Genomic DNA, 18,651 nt, shown 5'->3' with positions numbered 1-18,651 from the left:
GAGGAGGAGGAGGAGGCTACAGGAGGAGAAAGAGGATGAGGCAAACAAAGAACGGCAAGTGAGCGAGTCGAGCGATGACGTCACAAGATGTGGCCCCACCTCTTGACTTCATGCGCTCAGCTCGAGCAGTTTGTCAGCAACACAACTCTTTCCTAGCCCAAACCCAACAGTGACAGCGCCCATTCGCACTTGTCGAGTAGTCTTCCCGGTCTGTCAACGCCAGCCAGTACGCCCTCCCCCTTCTCTCCTCTTTGCCCGACGGCGGCGCCAGCGCCACGTCCGACCGCAATTCACATACACCCACGAAGAGAGGCACACAAAAGAAAAAGAAATACAGCGAGAGTAGAAATGAGCAACTGAGCAGTGGGAAGGCAGAAGAGGGGCACCACCCGCATCGCACACCACGCGCAAGTCCACACGTAGGCACAAAGTGAGCGAAAAGGTGGATGTCCTACGTACGCCATGCTTCGTTGGGAGGCCTCATTTCTTGCCCTTGGACAGCTTCGAGGAGCCGCTACGGTCGTGCGCGTTGGTTGCCTCGACGTAGTACACCCACTGTACCGGTTGCTGGGGTTGATTTGGCGCCTGCTTGCCAGGCGGCACGCATGTAATAGTAATGCGACCTCGCATCACCTCAACACCCTCCTCCGGCTTGCATTGCACCATCACGTTCGCCGTCTTGTGCGGCGCGATTGTCTCCGTCTTGCGCGATGGCACGAAGAACTGCGAGTCCGACGTCACCGCAATAGCGACCGGATCACTAAAGACGTTCTTGAAGGGAAGCTGCACGTTTTGGCCTGAGCGCATCACGAAGGGGCCCTGGCGCTCAGGCCATGTGCAGCTCGCCACAATCGGGAACGTGTACACACCAGCGACAGCAGAGACAAACTCGATCGTCTCAGCTACCTCGCCAAGCTCAGAAGGCTCATAGCTAAACTCCGCCACCACCTCTTGCCCCTTGGGGACCAGTGAGGTGGACGTGGCTGGCGACGGCGGGCAAGCGTTCACCTTTACCACCGCCCCTTGGCCGCCGCCGCCGCTCGCACCGACTCGCGTGAACGTTGCTGCACCTTTCCCTAACGCCTCGCCACCGACGCGGATCGAAAAATCGGTGTTTGTCTTGGAGTAGTGCGTGAAGCGCAGGACAAAGTTTGTGTGCTGCCCCAGAGGGCAGACTAGCCGAGTCATCCGCTCCGGTGCCGCGACGTCGCACGTGGTCAAGAGTCGAAAGTTGTAGACAGCGGTGGTACCTAGTTCAGCAGACGTCACGGTGCACCGCAGCATCGCCGGCGGTCTTGGGATAAGAGGGAAAAACTGTACCGGCGCCTGCACGTGACTGTGCGCTGGCACCGTCAAGGTCGATGGAAACGTAAACGCCTCCAGAGCGGCGCTCGCGGCGGTCGTTGATGCAGTGCCGTCCGCAGCTCCCACCTCAAGCTTGAAGACAGCCGGTTTGGACAGGGGGTTTGTCAGTGGAATCGCAAAACTCGCCAGTTCGCGCAGGGCAGCGTGCAGGTCAACAGTCGACGGCACAGACACCTCTACAGGTCGCACGCGGATGACAAACTCGTAGAACTGCACGGCCTCAGCTGCCGCGGTGACGCCAGGGCCATCAATTGGCACAAAGCGCACCGTACCCTTGTACACACCATCGCACAACGGAGTCACCGTTAGCACCGATTCTCGCGAAGCGCCGGGAGGAAGCTCGATCACGTTCTGCGCCGGGGAAGCTGTCGGCGCTGTTGCGACTCGAGTGCTCAGTCGGCCAGAGCGCGCGTTCGAGATACTCTTTCGAGCACAAACGTCGACCTCAGCTTGCTCGATGCGGATCAGGCTAGAAACTTGCTCAGTCGACTGGTTCGATTCGTCGGTGCCCCTCTGGGTCACCGAGTTCCACTCCACTTCTCGGCGGAAGCGGGCAGTCTCTGTGGCGGACCAGTTGCGAACCTGGAAGTAGAGAGGTAGACTAGCCTGCGTAACACCGTCGTACTCCTGCACCGGGCACGCCAACCCAGGAGCTTCAGCGGTGCCCTCCAGCGCTACGCATCGCCCAGTGCCGTCGGGAAGAGGAATGAAGAGGGTTGCCTTGTCTTTTGATGACGGCATGTCGGTTGTGGAGTCACTCGACGCGTTGCTGCACGATTTGCCGGATGCCACTGCTGTGTTAGAGGTTGGTCGCACCGGCTGATACGTAACAGCCACCATCGTCTTCGTCTTTGGCTTCAGCGTGAGCTGCGTCGGGCAGGTCCAAAGCAAGTTGTCCAGCACAGGCTCTGTTGTCCATGGGGCATCTGACGAGTTGTACACCTCGATCAGCTTCACATCCGTCTCGCGTGCGCGGCATGCGAAGTGAACCGTCTCTGTAGCCGCCGGTTGAGCGACCCAGCTCGATTCGATCGTGAGTAAAATTTTAGGTGAGCTGTCCAGCTCCACGATCAAACTCTGCTGCACTGGCGCTGACGGCCCTGTTGCTGCGGCTGTCGTGGCGTTACCTTTCTTCGGCAAGCTCGGCGTGTACCGCAGCTCACAGGTCAGTTCCGTGTGGGCTCTGACATAGCCGGAGGACGGAACAATGCTCCATTCACCCTGCGGTCGCAGCTTCTGCAGACTGCTCACCCACGAGAACTTTTGCGAGATGTCGCCGCTGTTGAGGATGGACACTCGTCGCGTCGCCGAGGCGCCGACCACGACATCGCGAAACAAGAGCACCGACGTGTCCAGGTGCACCTCCGCATCGGCGCACGACCCGCTGAGAGACAAAAATGGCACCTCCACCCCGCACACGAGCATCTTCACCTCCCTGCTGAACCCGCCCATTCGCTGCTTTGGCGCAAAAGACAACACCACCGTCGCACTCTCCTTCGGCTTCAGCAGCATCGCCAGTCCGCTTGCTGCGGTTGCCGCCGGCGCCTGTCCTGGCAGGAAAATGGAGAAGCCCTTCTGCAGAAGGTCGTCGACCATGGTCTGCGCAAACGATATCGGGGTCGGGATCTTGCTAAGGCACAGCAGCTTCACCTCTGTCTGCCGCGTCTCGCCAATGCGGACAATGCCAAGTTTTGCAAACGGATTGACCACCTCGACGCGCGGCACTACACCCTCACCGGCGAGTGGAATGAGGACAGTGTGAAGGCCGTTGAAACACAGACGCAGACTGTCATCGTACCGGCGGACCTCAGATGGCACAAAGGTAAGCCGCAGCCGCGCCGAGTCCTTGGGACGCACCACAAGCGTCGTGCTGTCGAGGCGACACCATGCGTTCTGCCCAGACACGCTGCAATCGACGGTGACAACTTCTGACTCGAGGTTAGTAAGCTGCAGCACCGCCACAGCGGCCCCAGACACCACCGTCGAGGAGGAGCTCCGCAGTAGAGAGGCGCAAGCATCTGGCAACCCCGTCGCTAGTCCGTTGTTGTACGCTGAAATGAATCGAGGTCCGAAGTCGTAGTGGTCAAAGCTGAGTTGCAGCCGGGGCAAGTAGGCCGTGGCTTTGATGCTGACCTTGTAGGCGACCTTGCCCTCGATGCGGAAGAGGAGGCGGAACTGCCTCAGCGTCTCCTCGCACGTCGGGTGGTACTGAAACACAACCACCCCCGTCTGCTTCGCGGCAATCTCGCCCTCCATCCCCTCCAGGGTTACAGAGGAGTTCTCCGGTGCCTCGACGCTGTAGTGAAATGGGTGGGAGCCGGTGTTGCGCATTGCAAAGCGGCGCACGATCGTTGAGTGCACCTGCACCCGATCGAGATTCAACATAAGCGGCTGGCCGCGCACCACGAGCGTTGGCTCCGCCCCATCCTCGATCGGCTCTACCTGCAGCGAGTCGTGCACGCTCACGCCGACCCCCTTGATGTTGATTGAGAGCGGAACGCTCGACCGCTTCACCGCGCAGCGGAGCGGCACGTTGTACTCCACCTCGTCTTGCGGCGAGAACGTCACAGTGACTAAGAGCCGCTCGTGCGGGGCGATGCTACCACGAAGCGGCCTGACAGACAAGAACGATGACGTCCCCTCCATCGACAACTTATCCCATGAGAAGGTGAAGGGGATGTCGTCGCAGTTCTCCAGGACAACCGTCTGCTCGGCCTGGGTGCCGACCAGCACGTGGCCAAAGATTACCTTGCTCGCATGAAAGTACACATTCGGCTCGACCGCGGTGCCGACCAGCACGAACGGGATCGTAGCACGGCCGGGGATCTGGAAGGACCAGGCCGACTCCCGCATCCCCAGGGTGTCCGCGAAAAACTCAAAGGTCGCCTCAGCCTGGCGCCCGGCGGCAATCACACCGATGGGTGTCAGGCAGCGGAACGGCGACACAGAGCCGCCGCTGGCACCACTGCTGCCGCCGCCGGCGCTTGCCCTGCGCCCCATGCCCTCCTCGACCCATTCGTAACTATACGCCGTTGCTGTCGGGTTCACTACGGAGAACTTGACGATGGCCTTCGTGTGGAGCCCGCGGGCGAGGAACTCCACAACGACCGTGTCATGGGCCCTGTTGGCCACACTGCCGTTGGTTGCCACCGAGCGCGTGTCCGGGTATGTAGTAGGTGGGACGTTGAAGTGGACAAGTGGGCACTCCGCTACGCCTTGCAACGGCACGCGCACCTCTGCAGGGTCGCTGTGTGGCATCGACAAGATTAGCTCCGCCGTGATAAGGCCGACGGAACGAGGGGTGAACTCGACGTGGAGGTCGACCTGTGCGCCGGGCGGTACGACGCTCGCCGCACAAGACGTCGGTGACCGCACGACAGAAAAGTCAGAGGTGGGGGCCGTGTAGTCCAACGACACGTGCAACGCCTCAGCACCATTCTCAAGAGCAGGAGCGGCAATAGAAGCCCTAGAGGCCATGCCAGTCGTCGTCGCTGAACTGTCGCCGCGCCGAGTGTATGGTAATGCCAAATCCTGCTGCGATACGACCCGCGTTGCCGCCCCTTTCACCTCGCCAGAGGTGGCGATGCAGTACGTCAGAGGCAGTCCCACGCTGCCTATATTGGTTACTCGCACTATCGCCACACGCTTCTGCATCAGATAGGTGTGCTCGAAAGAAATCGCTTTCAGGTCTGTCACCGCACCGGTTGCCGCGTTGACCAGCTGGCACTGGTACGTCGGCACACTGCAGCTGTACCCCAGCGTGAGAGGCTGTGTCACGGTGACAGCGTCGACAAGGACGTACGGTGGCTCCGGCAGCGCCTCCATGACCTGCTTCAAGTTGCGGCGGCCAACCATGGAGGCGGCAGTGGACAGAAACGCGGCCGTCGCAGCTGTCGAGTGTGCTCCGGTGGCGGAGGCGCTCGTAACGATGTCGTCCTCGCGCAGGACCCACTTCGGAGTCTGCATTGAGTTGTCCCATTCCGTGATAGCCGCGTTTGTAGCCCCAGTGGTTGGGGCTGCGCCGCCGCCAGCACCACCAGACGCGGTGCCACCGCCACTGATGCTGGAGTGCACAAGTCCGCCTCCCAGCGCACCGGTCAGCAACTGAATGGACTGGACATGAACGCTGCAATGCGCGACTTGGTGAAGGTTCTGCAAGTCTGTGCGCACCACCGCCGTGATCTCCCGCGTGGCACCGGCGCTGAGGTGTCCGGTGGAAGGCACCATACGCACAACGTCGTTCGGATACTGCCACTCGTAGCGCACCAGCGACGCTGTATTGTTTCGAACGGTGAAGGTGCAGCTCTTGTCGACACCCGCCCAGCAATCTCCAACGTCATAGAAGTCCGGGCTAGACGGGTCGATGCCGTCGAAGGAGATGGGGCTGTCGAAGCTATGGGCAAGGACGTGCACCTCCTTCTCCTCAAATGGGTTTTCTCGCAGCAACACGCGTAACCGTGCCGCCGTCGTCTCAATCTGTGTCGGCGCGTACACCAACTCAACGACATCAGACTGGCCAGCAGGCACAAAGAGCTCGGCCCTGTTCCGCGACAAGGCGCAGCGGTGCTTCTTGACGGTGCTGCCAGCGGCGCCGCCGCTGGTGGTGACCGTAAAGGCGGAGCTCAGTGCACCATCGCCATCCCCCCCAGTCGGCATAAGCTCGAGCTGGACCTCGGTCGTCACGCACCCTACATTCCGTAGCGTGAAGCTGCGCGACGCGACGGCGCCGACACGCGTCAAGGGAAGCTCTAGCACCTCCGCGACAGTGGAACTGACCGCGTAACCATCGATTTGTCCGCTCAGCGATGGGGAGCTAATTCCACCTGAGCTGCCACCCCGGCGCGGGCCTCGCTTACGCTCGCTGCTGGTGCCACCGCTGTCTGTACGGCGGTGCACCCGCTCCGCTGATCCAACGTACACGCCAGAAGACTTGCTGCCGCCGCTCCACGGCGCCGCAGATGACAGCAGGCGCGGTGGCAGTTCGACCTCTACATTAGGTAGGGTGCCCTCGCCGCACAGACCAAAGCACAGCTGCTGCCCGGGCTCCGCCCCGTTATCGCTTGAGGTGGCGACCCTCTCCACTGTGGCCACAAGCTGGCCTTGGAAGCGGCGCAGTGAGCCCGGGGTGAAGCCGATGGTGAGGAAACGGCTCTCATACGGCGGCAGCACCATCTTGACGGTCGTTGTTCTCGTCTGCGCGAGGGCTGCACCGCTGCCAGCCAAGGAGAGATCAAACCCCTCCATCCTGCCTACCCCACCTACTGCAGCGTTGCCCCCACTGCCACCGCTACCTGTGGCAAGCTTGCACCCGCTTCTCGTGGCGCTCGCGTTTCCACGAGCCGCGTTACCGCCGCTGATGTTCCCGCTGGATCCGGTCGCGGTGGCCTCTTCGAGAAGCGCGACGACAGTGCAAGGAAGTGGGCTGCTGTTGGCAATGCGAAAGCGCTCCTCGCTGCGATGCCCCACAAGAGTCGTGCCGAAGGAAAAGACCCGCTCCTCTTTGCAGTAAGCGCACACACCCTTCGCCAGCTGATCTAGGCGGTATACGACGCGCTGCTCCTCAAAGATGGTTTCGATATCGGCGCTCGAAGTGAGGTCGGCGGCGATCGACGGCATCGCCGGGTAGGCGGATACCTCAACCGGAGTGCCGTACCGCTCCAACTCGGGGCCACTTTGCAGGACTCGCACACCGATCGTCTCGTGAGTGCGGCTCTGCTTGCCAGGGACTGTTGAAACAGTGATAGTCTGCGCGCTACCAGCGGGGATGATTCCCCGACATGGGCGACACGTGAAGGCGCCAATAGCGACGTCCATCTCGCCTCCCTTCGCAGCCTTCGTCGACTTCTTGGCGTTGGCAGAGAGAGCATGCATAGCGGCTGTGGCTGCCGCCGAACCAGCCGAAGTAGCCGAGTCGGCGACATTCGCCACTGTTGCCCCGGTCTCGCTCCCACTCGCGACAGTAGTAGTAGTAGCAGCAGCATCGCGGTAGTTGAAGAGCGAGTACTCCAGGGGGAAAACGCCTGTGTTGCGCAGCTCAAATGTGCTCTCGCGCGGCTGGCCAACGAGGCAGGAGCCAAAGTTCACACTCGGTGGTTGCACCGTGTACTTGGTGTACCACGCCTCCCCAGTGATCGGGATGCTCTGCACGGGGTAAAGCAGCTCCTTCTTCTCAACGTCGAAGAACGCCACCTCGATCAGGGACAGCCTCGCCGGCAGCTCGCCCTCCTTCTCCAGGCAGGCCACAACGTCGATGTTGGCGATAGCCGCGTCCTTGAAGCCGACCATGCCTCGCAGCGTGCCGGATGGGCTGGAGAGCGTCACTGACCTCTGCAGTCGCTTCGGCAGCTTCAGCTGATAGCCCACTTCGTACGGGCCCTTGTTGAGAATGCGGATCATCTCGCGCCTTTCTTCCCCAACGTGCAGCACACCAAGCGCAATCTCGCGTGTCCACTCCAGCACGACGTCGTAGCCCTCCGCCTTGATACTGATCGGCACCGACTCGTACACAGCCTGCTGAGAATGGCCCGGGTCCGACACCATAAACAGCATACTGCGCGTGTAGAGGCAGGGGTGGGTCGGCGCGAAGGTCATGCTCAACGTGTAGATGCCGCCTTCCTTGATAACGCCCTCCATTGCGGAGCACTGCAGCTCTGCTGGCCACTGAGCCACCGCCGTTGCGCTGGATCCAGCAACTCCTCCCCCGCCACCACCGCTCCCGGTGCCGCGGACTGTCGTGCCATCTGAAATCGGCACCAGCTTCCACTCCAGCGGCAGCAGTCCTTCGTTGACAAGCGAAAAGACCTTGGTCACGCTTCGATTCAGCACGAGGCGCCCAAAGTTCACTTCCACATCCTTGCACCCGTTGACTGTCAGCGTCGGCCGCGCCCCAGTGCACATCACCTCCGTCCTCCAGGGCAGTGGATTGTCCTTGATGCACGCCAGCAGCGTGTTGATGAAGTCACCCACCTTGTCTGGCGTCGCGCGCAGAGTAACCTGCTGCGAGGCACCAGGCTTTAGCACGAAGCTCGTCGGGGTTACCGCAAACGTCTTCTCTTTCTCGTTGAGGAACGACAGCGTCACCTCCGCCTCACCTGCCTCACGGTTCACAAACGTAAGCGTCTCCTCACCTAGCGCGCTATCGTAGGGGTGTTGCACTTTACTGTGATTGTGGCTGTAGTTGCTGCCACCCGCGTTGCCACCGCGCCCCGACCCACTTGCCGACGGGGACGAGCTCACGCTACCCTTTTCAACGCTGCGGCGGTGGCTCTTCGGCACTGGCGGCGGTGGAATGAGCAGCGGCCCAAAGTCGAATAGTTTCTTGGAGGCAACGTACACCTTTGCTAACCGTTGGCCCGACTCAACGCCGCCAATTATTGACGTGCCGCGAGCCTTGACGACGGGGAAAATGTCCTTCGGATCTCGGCTGATGTCGGAGAGAGCCACTGTGGCGGAGACGGTGAGGCACAGCTGCTGCAACGTGCCAACAACGCCAAAGAGGCACTTTTCCGTGTAGGGTCCCACGTGATCACTGCAGAACTCGAGCGTCAGCGTGACCGATGCCCTCGGCGGCAGCCACCAGCGCGTCACCTCCTCCTCCTGCCGAATTACCGTCGGGATCGACCTGCCTCGGGTGTTGATCTTCTTCGCGAGAATGACGTCACGCTCCAGAGTGGAGAAAAAGTGCACGTAACGGGCTGTGGTGATCACTGCGTCAGGCGGTGTGTGGGCCTCGGTGGCTCCTGCAGCGGCTGCCACTGCTGCCGTTGCCTTGGCCGCAAGCGCCTCCTCTTCCGACAGCGGTGGTGCAAGCACACTGGCCACGCAGTGTGAGCCGCTGATGGCCTCGCCGCCCCAGAAGCGCAGACGGCGCTCGTTCAGGTAGAACCACTCGCCAATCAAACTCGTCTCCACCGCTGTAACTGCAGGCGCGTGCGGGGACTCTGCGGTCACCGTCATGGTGGAAGCAGCAGCAAGAGTGTCAGTCTCCTTAAGGCTCACAGAGAGTTGATTTTCACCGGAAGCGCTGAATGGAAACGCGGCGAGGGTAGCCGATGTCGCCTCTGCAGACACTGTCGGCAATGCCGGTGTGGTAGCTGCAGCACCAACGGCTGCGCTCATCGCGGCAGCGCTCTGGACCAGCTGTAACTCCACCATCTTCGCAACTTCATTTGGGGTCTCTGTCTCAGCAGCGACACATACAACGCGAGCCCAGTGGTTCGCCCTCTCCTGCTCCGCAGCAGCAGCTGCAGCAGCGGCTGCGCCCTTGAGCGGCGACGTGGTAGCTCTGGCACGCACGGTCGCCGCGCCAGTGGCACCGTCGTCTTCGCCGTTGAGCTTTGGTGGGGTGCCGTACTTGCCGAGAAAGTGCGTGTACCACTCACGGAACTGCGCCGCGGCGTCAAGGTCAGCCCACTCGGGCTCCTGCAGCTTCTTTGCCCCTTCCGCCGCTGGGGAGGTACCTCGGCCGGTACCTGCAGCCGCCTTTGCTTTGCGCGTCGACCTCGTCGTCGACACCAGCGCTAATGCCTGCTGTTCATCCATCTGCGTCTGGGTGAATGTCTCCTCCACCTCCCGCTGTACAGTCTTGTGGGGCAACTGCATCATGTACCCTCTCTTCAGTTGCTGGGCAGCCTTCAGATCGCGACGACAGTCGTTCAGATGCTTGAGTCGGTGCGTGTAGTCCTCACGTGCCTCCTTGTCAAGCGCCTCAAATGCCTCCTCGCTCAACAAGGTGAGGGACGCTGCCGTGACCCGCGCCTCGTGGTGCGCCTCCAGGGCCTCAGCCCTCCGTACGCCGGACATGGGGGTGCTAACGCCCAGCGAAACAATCTGGAGAGGAATGCGCAGGGCATCGCAGGTCTCTTGGAGCACCTCATACATCCTCCACGGGTTCTTCAGCACGGCGCAGCTCAACCCATCAACCACGAGGCGAAGCTGTTGAGGCTTTGTCGTTGCCGAATCACTCGACTCAGTAAGGGGAACAGCATCACAGGCTGCAGAGGCTGCATGGTCAGCGATGCACCGGCTCAGGTACCCCTGAAGAGCGTCACGCACAAGCTTTGGTGTGCATGCGATGTATGACGCAACCAGCGCGTCGCTCGGGGCGGTGGTAGCGCCATCGGGCGTGGCAGGCACGGACTCCGGCGATCCGTGGGCCAGGTGAGAAAGGAGGAAGCGAGCCACCGCTCCGCTCACCGTGTCGTCGCGGTCCGCCTCGCGTCGGATGAGTTCATCAACGTCCACGTGGATCACGGTGCTCGCATCCGCCCACTCAGTCATCTGCCGTGCCAACATTGTCTTGCCGCTGTAGGGAGGTCCGACAAGGAGAACAACGCTTGGGCTCGCCATTCGCGCCGCGGTGCAGCCGTCGCCAGCTCCATGCCTCTGGTCTGCAATACCATCGGCCACAACTGACCTGTCGCTGAGGCTTCTCTCGATTCCGCCAGACCCAGAGACAGCCGACTGATCACCCACCTTGCCCTTTTCGTGCCGCGCACCTTTCGAGCTGGAGATGAAGGCGCGGGATGCGGCAGAGATGGATTTCCCCCGCGATGTTTTCCCGCCCTTGTTGGCCGCCGCTGGTGCGCTCGCCAGCGCCGCCTCAGCAGCTGACAACTCAGCGGCCGATGGCGCCTCCTTCAGCGCCTCGGAGGCGGCATGCACGCAGGCGAAGATGGACTCTAGCAGCGCTTCCGGCAGGTTCTCGCCTGCCTCCAGGTGCGGCAAGAGTAACTCCTGACCCGGACTCACCTCCATTGCGCGACGTAGTAGCCTTACCTCCTGTATGTGCTGCGTGTCACGGCCCAGGCTGTACATCTCCACAGGAAATTCCTCGTTGTTCGTCAGCGTCACCGACTCATGTATCACCTGGTGCGGGCGGACCACCGGTAACTGAACCTGCGTTGTGGAGAGACTGATTTGGTGCTGGAAGGTGGTGCCGCTGAGCTTCACGGTAAGAATACTTTCGGCGGACCCCTTGCCACAGCGGAAACGTAGAGTGGCCATGGCTAGCGCGTTGCCTCCATGCTTGCTGAGCCCTGCATCGCCCTCGACAGTAATACCGTTGGGGGCAAAGTACACCTCGATCGTGGTGGTGCCAGACGCCTCGACCACACCATGATCTTTCTTTACCCAAAATTGAGGCGCTGGTGCAGCCCGCTGGGACCTGGCATTGCTACGGGGCTCGGCGGCGACAAAGCCGGCAGGTGCATGACTCTGTCCGTCGCGCAGCAACTGTCTCCCTGGCGCTGTGGACGTCAACGTTTCCGCCGCCACCCCCTCCTTGCATATGACCCGCCATGGACACGGCACCGCTTCCGGATTGGTCAGGACCAATGGTAGTACCTTGACCTCGCCCAGCAGCACCGGCCCAAAGCGCACTTCCCTTTCAGCAGTACGAAGCGACGGGGTGGCGACGTAGCAGCGGCACTCTACCACAATGACTGGACCATGCTTCACATCGATGACAAATTCGTAGCGGTTCTCTCCATGGCGCACGAGGCTCTCCGGCTTTGTGGCGTCCATCGTCAACACCAGCGTCGTCGTTTCCAGTGGGCCAACATTGATTCCCTTCACACGATCCACCGAGATGGGCAGGTGCTCGAGCTCCTTGCTGTCCACCATCGCATTTACCCCCTCCGTCGAAGACGGGTTCGTAAGCTTTAGCGTCACTTTGCGCACATCATGCCGGGTGAGATGCCCAAAGTTGACGACGTAGCGCGCGAGGACGAGCTTCTCGGTCCTGGCGCCTTTGCCATCTTTGCCAAGCAGTGCCGTCACGGAGCTGCGACGAAGCCCTCGTGGCGCCCAGAAGAGCGGTAAGCCAGCTGCCCCATTGGTGCCCGCGCAGCAGCTGTGCTCTGGCACCTGGAACTCGCTTACAGCGCGACAGAACGCCAGCCGCTCCGCCTCCAGCGACGCCCATTCTCTTTGCATCCATGAGGGTAGCGCCGGCGCGCTTGACTCGGACGCACCACCTGCTGCTGAGAGGGTGGTGGGCAGCGGAGCCACCGTTCGCGACGCATACACACTGCGCAGCTGCGACGACGCCAGCTTCGACTCCACGTACTGAAGTGCTTCAGTAAAGGCGTGAAATGGGGCTCTGTACACGGCCACCTCGTTCTCCGCGACCGATGCGGTGGCGCTCGTCGTGGCCATCACCAGCCGGTTCATGTACCCCGAGCCGCGCAGTCGTATCAGCTGCGGATCAAGGTGCCCGATGCGCACCCACAAGGTCTCCTCGAAGACGTCTGGCACGGTTGGCGTGAACGTTATGAGCAGCCGCACCTTGTCCCGTAGTACACCAGACACGGGAGACACACGCACGCACTCCGGATGGCACATGCTGCGCAGGTCGACTTCCCAGTTGACAGGGACGAGGGTGCTATTCGACAGCATCACGGACTGCGTGGCTGACTCGTAGTATGGGAGTCGACCAAAGTTGATTTCTGTTCGGTCACAGCGCGCCTGAACGACATTTGAGGCCGCATGTACATCAATCGTGTAGGTCGGACCGCCGTGGACGCGGCACACAGCCGTTGCCAGAGCTGCCTCACACCCGGCTCCTTGGTAAGTCACCTCGACGCTCCTTGACTCTCCCGGCATCAGCATTCCAGTGAAGGGGACAATGTCGAAGGACTTCACCGCGGCCGTTTCAGCTTCATCTCCCGCGTTGCCAGTGGGACATGCACCCCTGTCTCCAGGGTGCTGCGCCTCCACTGCCGCTACGTTACCCACCCCTGCCACCTTTGCGGCAACGCCTGCACTGTTGCCGAGCTTCGGCCGTAACGCCCACTCAAAGCGCGCCGGTAGGTCAACGGAGGAGTTGGACAGCGTAATTGTACGTCGCTTCTCTGTGTTGCACAGAACAGTACCGAACTCCAAAAGCGTCGAGGGGCTCATTACAATCGCAGGGAAGCGCAGCTTTGCGCTGAGGCTGACATGCGCCTTGCATGCGTGATGTGCGAAGCTGAACTGAAGTTTTGCCTTCGTCGTGTGTGACGTGAAGTCGCCACGGTAGAGGGGGTTGCAGCGAACACCGACCACATAGGAATCGCCAGGAGCAAAGAGAATGGTCGACGGCCCCTCGAGCTCAAAGGGCGCATGGCTTGTTGTGTTGGAGGAGTCCCCCACCGGCGTGAGTGACGGCAACGGCGAAACTGCGGCTACCACATTTCGGATACGCAGCGACACAGCGAGCGTCTTGCCAGTGGGGTTCATTATCGTCAGCGACTTGACCAAGGAGCCCGCCGAGGGGGCATCCAGTGCCTGCAGCGGCTCTGCGTTTGCGAAGTCGAAGTGAATGGCACGGGTGCTGCACGACAACGTTGGAACCATAAAAGTGGCTGAGACAGTGCTGCGCAATACCTCCTTGAAGGTACCAGACTGCTTCAGAGTGAAGGTGTCCGTGCGCGTGCCTGGCTCGTCGGATCCGCCAGACAAAGTGAACGTCAACGCCCCGCCGGCCAGGATGGAGGCACGCTCCGGTTTGTAGGCGAAGGCCTGCGGTGGCTCCCCCTCCTTGCCTTTCGCGCTTCGTGTGTTCTGCCACTGCACCTCCTGCTCACGACGCCCATAGTTGTGCAGCGTAATCGTCTCCGCCACCGCTGCGGTTGTCAGCACATCGCCGAGCTCGACGACATCGATTGGGCGCCCCGATACGATCGGGATTCCCTTGCCTATCACCTTGACTGTCACAACTGGGCTGCTCTCCGATGTTCCCACCATCTCATCCACCGCTGCGGCGCTGTGCGGCGCCGGTGAATGGCAGAGGCGTAGTGTATCGGTAAACACCATCGCTTCATCTGGCTTCGCACGGACGCGGACTGTGAGAACGCTGTGCGGCTCCAGCACGCCGTCGGCCGGTTCCATTGTAAACACCGGCACGCGAGGGAAGGGCAGGGTCGTGAGAGTTGACCCCTTCGCGTCACCCTCGACGCGAGCGGCAGCAGCAAAAAGGCCACCGTAGCGGTGAAACACGAGAGAGAATGGCGCCGGCACGGGGCTCGTGTTTTTCAGCGTCAGCTCCTTCACCTCTTCGCGCAGGACGTCGACAGTGCCGAACTGGAGTGTGCTCGGCTGCATCTCCACATGCGGTCCACTCGCCATTGCACTCACGAGAATTGTCTGCGGCGGGGTGGCAGCGGCGTCCATGCCCAGTACCCGAAAGACTATGGAGAAATGCAGCTTTCCGGCTCGCAGCGCTGTCAAGGTCACGGGCATCTGCACCGTCTGGTGCGGAGGGAGCCAATGTGCACCGTTCTCATGCTCCGTCGGCACCGGTAGCTCCACCGCCACGACATCAGATAAGACGTCGCCGCCCACCAGCGCAAACTCGAACATGCCCGTCAATGCGGACTCGTTCAGTACCGTCACGTTCAGCGTGGCGGGGTACCCCACAAAAACACCGCCAAACGAAAGCTCTGTCACGTTGCAGAAGAGGGCTGGTACCATGCAGGTAGCCTTGAGCGGAATCGCGTCCAGCACATCGTCCACGTCGACAACCTCGACCAGCAGTGCGGTGTCATAGTCACCCACAGTACGCGAGTAGAGCGTGATGGTTACTGCCTGCGTCGCCCTCGGCGCGATGGCGCCGGTGGAGGGTGAAATGCTCAAGTCATCCGCATAAGTGCACTCGTCCGGCACGCGTAGTGTGTAGTGCATCGGAATCGGGCTTTTATTCGCAATCTGCATGGTGCGCTGGTGTGTCATGTTGTACGAGACGTTGCCAAAGTCAAGTTCCTCAACGCTGCACTGGAAGTGAGGGCCCAGCACCCGTCCCTTTAGAAGCAGCGGCACCTCCTCCACTGCCCCCTGCAGATGCACACGAAACGCCTCGGAGAAGCTGCCGATGCGGTCTGACTGCAGCTCGATGCGCAGCTTTACACTCTCGCCAGGGCCGAGGGTGCCATGGGAGGGGATAAACCGGAACTTGCTGGAGAAGTCCATCAACGGCGTTGAAGTACCTTTCTCCGCTGAGATAGCAGTAGCGGCGCTGGCTGCCGAGACTGGCAGTGGCGGCATGATTACGTACTGGCACGGAATAGAGGAAATGTTCTCAATGCGAACTTCATACTCGTGCAGCGCGTTCAAGTAGACGTCACCGATCTCGAGTCGGCTGTACTCAAGAGAGCACTGCGGTCCGAGACCGTGGCCACGCAGTGTGAGAGGAAGACGGCTCGTCAGCCCAGTCACATCCAGGAACGCCATGGACTCATACAAGATGGCAACTTTGGGGTTGAACGTGATGGTGAACTCGCGCGCGCCGCGACTGTAAAGAACGCCCGATAGCGGCTCAATGCGGAACGCCTCATCCCCTGTATAATCATCCATGGTGCGGCGGTGGTGAAGGCACCGATACAGCTGATGCTGGGGACCCTTGCTGCAGCCGTACACGATGCCGCTGGCAGTTGTGGTAAGCTCGCTCTTCTTCTCTGTGCAACTGCAAATCATCATGCCACCTGTGGACGCGCCGTCGCTGTCGTATTCTGCGTCATTACTGGCTACACTCCCATCGGCATCGCTGTCGAACTCGCAGCTACCGCGGTACGAACTCTTCCACGTGAAGTGCACGGTAGTGTCCGAGTTGTTGCACAGGCGCACCACTGCCTGCCGCTCAGTCGTCACGTAGGTGTCCGCCAACGTCACTTCTGTCCGCTCCAGCACGATGCCGGTCAACTCCACCACCTGCGCCGAGAGCTGCACGTCTTGCACGGTGTCTCCTTCTGGGCCAAGAAAAAAACGCAGCAGCGCCCTGCACGTGTCGGCAGCAGCCATGCTAGGATGAGGATAGAAGTTCAGTGCAACGGGGGCCACCGTCACTGCTGTCCCATCGCCACCTCCGCAGAGAGGCTCGACCACACCACAGCTGGGCGTGATGGAGAAGTATGAAGATACTGGGTACGATGCGTCTGGCGATACTGCATCAGGGGAGACACCGCTGACATCGAAGATCATCGCCTGCCACATACAGCTCTGCTCTGTCGTGTTCCGGAGGAACAGAGGTGTGCTGCTAGTGCCCTTCACTGGTGCCTCGCGCAGCGTGAGCGCCGCGGGAAGGTGTAGCTGACCACGACTGACGTACGCGTGTATTGGGACAGTGAGCGATTCGCTGTTCTCGGCTCGCACGACGAGGTGCGTCGCGTAGTCCTTAGCATTGCTAGTCGGGTTGAAGACGACTGTGTAGATGACCGAGAGGCCGGGAGCCACCTTCAACGACGTCTCCGCCCCGCGCGGCGCCGACAATTCAAAACCACTGCAGGGGCTTGGACGGTCTACGCGCACGTGCGCGTTTGCCGTCGTGTGGTTCTTCAACTCCAGCGTGGCCGTGTACGTGTGATTGGCCTCGAATGCATCAAAGACAACGTTGGTAGGATATACATCAAATGGAAAACCAGGCGAACGCTCCGGGGCTGCGTGTCGACTTTGCAGTGCGGAGGGAGCGCCGAGGGTGGAAGTCCTAACAGTCCAGCTGTCTGTCTGCTCGTGCATCGGCGAAACTTGCCCTGCACCGTCACCCTTTGCATTTGCTGACCGATGCTGAGCACGACCCACTTGGAAGACGCATCGCTTTGCCGGCGGGCTGCCAGTCGCTCCGAAAGACGCTGAGGCGCCTACAGCGGCGGCGACGCCAGTCGTCAACGCGGCACCCCTCTCCCTCCCGGCAAACGCCGCATGACTCGCAAAGCCCCTCGACGAGCTTTTGAGTGGCGCACTAGACGGCCCAGTGGACGCCGCCTCCGCTGCCTTGCAGGCGTTCGTTTTCGGCGAGGACGAGCGCATTGCCTGCTGTGCTCTGGGCGCCACTCACGCGAAGAAGCGACAAAACAGGTAGTAAAACAACGGAGAACAAAGAAAGCAGTCTAAGTCTACGTCTCGAGACAAGGGAGGTGAAGCGGGCGAGAAATAGACCGACAGACGGCGGAGGGGAGTTGGGGTGTGGCGCGACTCCTGAGGTCACGAGATGTGCGTCAGCCAGCAAGAGCACAGTATGTCTCCGTTCGTATCCGCGACCCCCTGTGACTCTGAGAAGTTAGGAAAGGAAAAACAGGTACGAGGCAAGATGCAGATGACCTCACTTGGGTATGAGGAAATTGCACACGATAGTTTGAAACAGGAGCGACCAGACCCGCGCACGTACGTGGGCCCTAGCGCAGTTTTCGGTGATGTGCTGATCTCCCTTCTTATTTCGCTTCGCGTGCACCACGCTTGTGTGGCGATTGTTCTGCTGTACTCCGACTTCTCCACACACCACGCACTGTGCGCGTCAGCTGCTGTCGCTACTGATGCCGAGGACGAAAAGAGGAGAGAGGTGGAGGGGGTGGGGTAGTTGACAGGAGCGCGCACTGAGTATGAGGGCCCGTCGTGTTTGCGTTGTCGTCCGCCAGAAGTAGATGGAGAAAAAGGGAGCCGGAAAAAGGAGAGGGTAGAACAGTCAAAGAGGAGCGCAGCGGGTGATCATTGGAGGGTGGGCTGTGTGCCGCTATCAATGGACTTGCCTACCGGTGAGTCAACGCTAACGACGCGACCATTTAGCCTGCACAATGTTTGTCTATAAGGGGAGCTGAAAGGGGTCCTACGCCTCGAGAACACATGAAGCGCTTTGATGAAAAGACGCGTGAATCACTTCTTTGCACGCCAGGTTCCCGCTTCCCCCTCTCAAGAAGTGTTGAAGCGCCTTCAAGTCTGCACTACGTAACACCTCAACGATACTGGCCTCTCACACATACGATGAAGAGGCCGCAAGAAGGGGCCTTCGGACCGTGCCCACTCTCTCTGCCATACAACAGGACGTCACACCACCACCTCAGCACCTGACCCTGTCACAGGCCCCATCGCGCAAGGCGAAACAGCCGCAGACACACGCGCCACACACATGCGCCGACCGACCCAGCCACACCAGCACGGCCCCAGCACCAAACCCCATCAGGCCGGTCGCCGCGCGGCGCATTCCTCGGGGAGGCCCAGACTCCCCACAGCAGTGGGCAGCGAGGGCCGGGCGAGATGCGTTCGAGCCACACTGACAGCCTCCCCATCGCATGGATCGTGCAAGCGTGTCCACCGTCGCAGATCGCTCCGACGCAGTGCCACCCACGGCCTGGCCGCAGACGTCAGCAGCGATACACACCACTCTGGCATCCCTCCCGCCGCCAGCACACGACCCTGTCACCACCACAAGTGGTGGCAGGGATAGAGGGGCTACTCGGCCTCCCCACACGGAGCGGGGACGCTAGTGCCCGGGATACCACCCGCTGAGGTGTGTCCACCTCCCTCCGCGTCATTAGGGAT

At 61.0% G+C, this 18,651-nt stretch overlaps 1 protein-coding gene across 1 annotated transcript, besides 1 other annotated feature; it reads right to left on the bottom strand.

The window, feature by feature from the left end:
* Positions 1-480: 480 nt before the first annotated feature.
* On the bottom strand, positions 481-17,145 carry LPMP_301780 (hypothetical protein; the record flags this gene model as incomplete). Its single annotated transcript, XM_010702901.1, has 1 exon — positions 481-17,145. One exon carries the CDS (start codon positions 17,143-17,145, stop codon positions 481-483), a length of 16,665 nt encoding a protein of 5,554 aa, XP_010701203.1.
* Positions 17,146-18,137: 992 nt separating this feature from the next.
* Positions 18,138-18,627: a repeat region.
* Between the last annotated feature and the right edge of the window lie 24 nt (positions 18,628-18,651).

Source organism: Leishmania panamensis, assembly GCF_000755165.1.
Source record: "Leishmania panamensis strain MHOM/PA/94/PSC-1 chromosome 30 sequence".
In the NCBI taxonomy this organism is placed as follows: domain Eukaryota; phylum Euglenozoa; class Kinetoplastea; order Trypanosomatida; family Trypanosomatidae; genus Leishmania; species Leishmania panamensis.
This window is presented reverse-complemented; position numbering and strand designations above follow the sequence as displayed.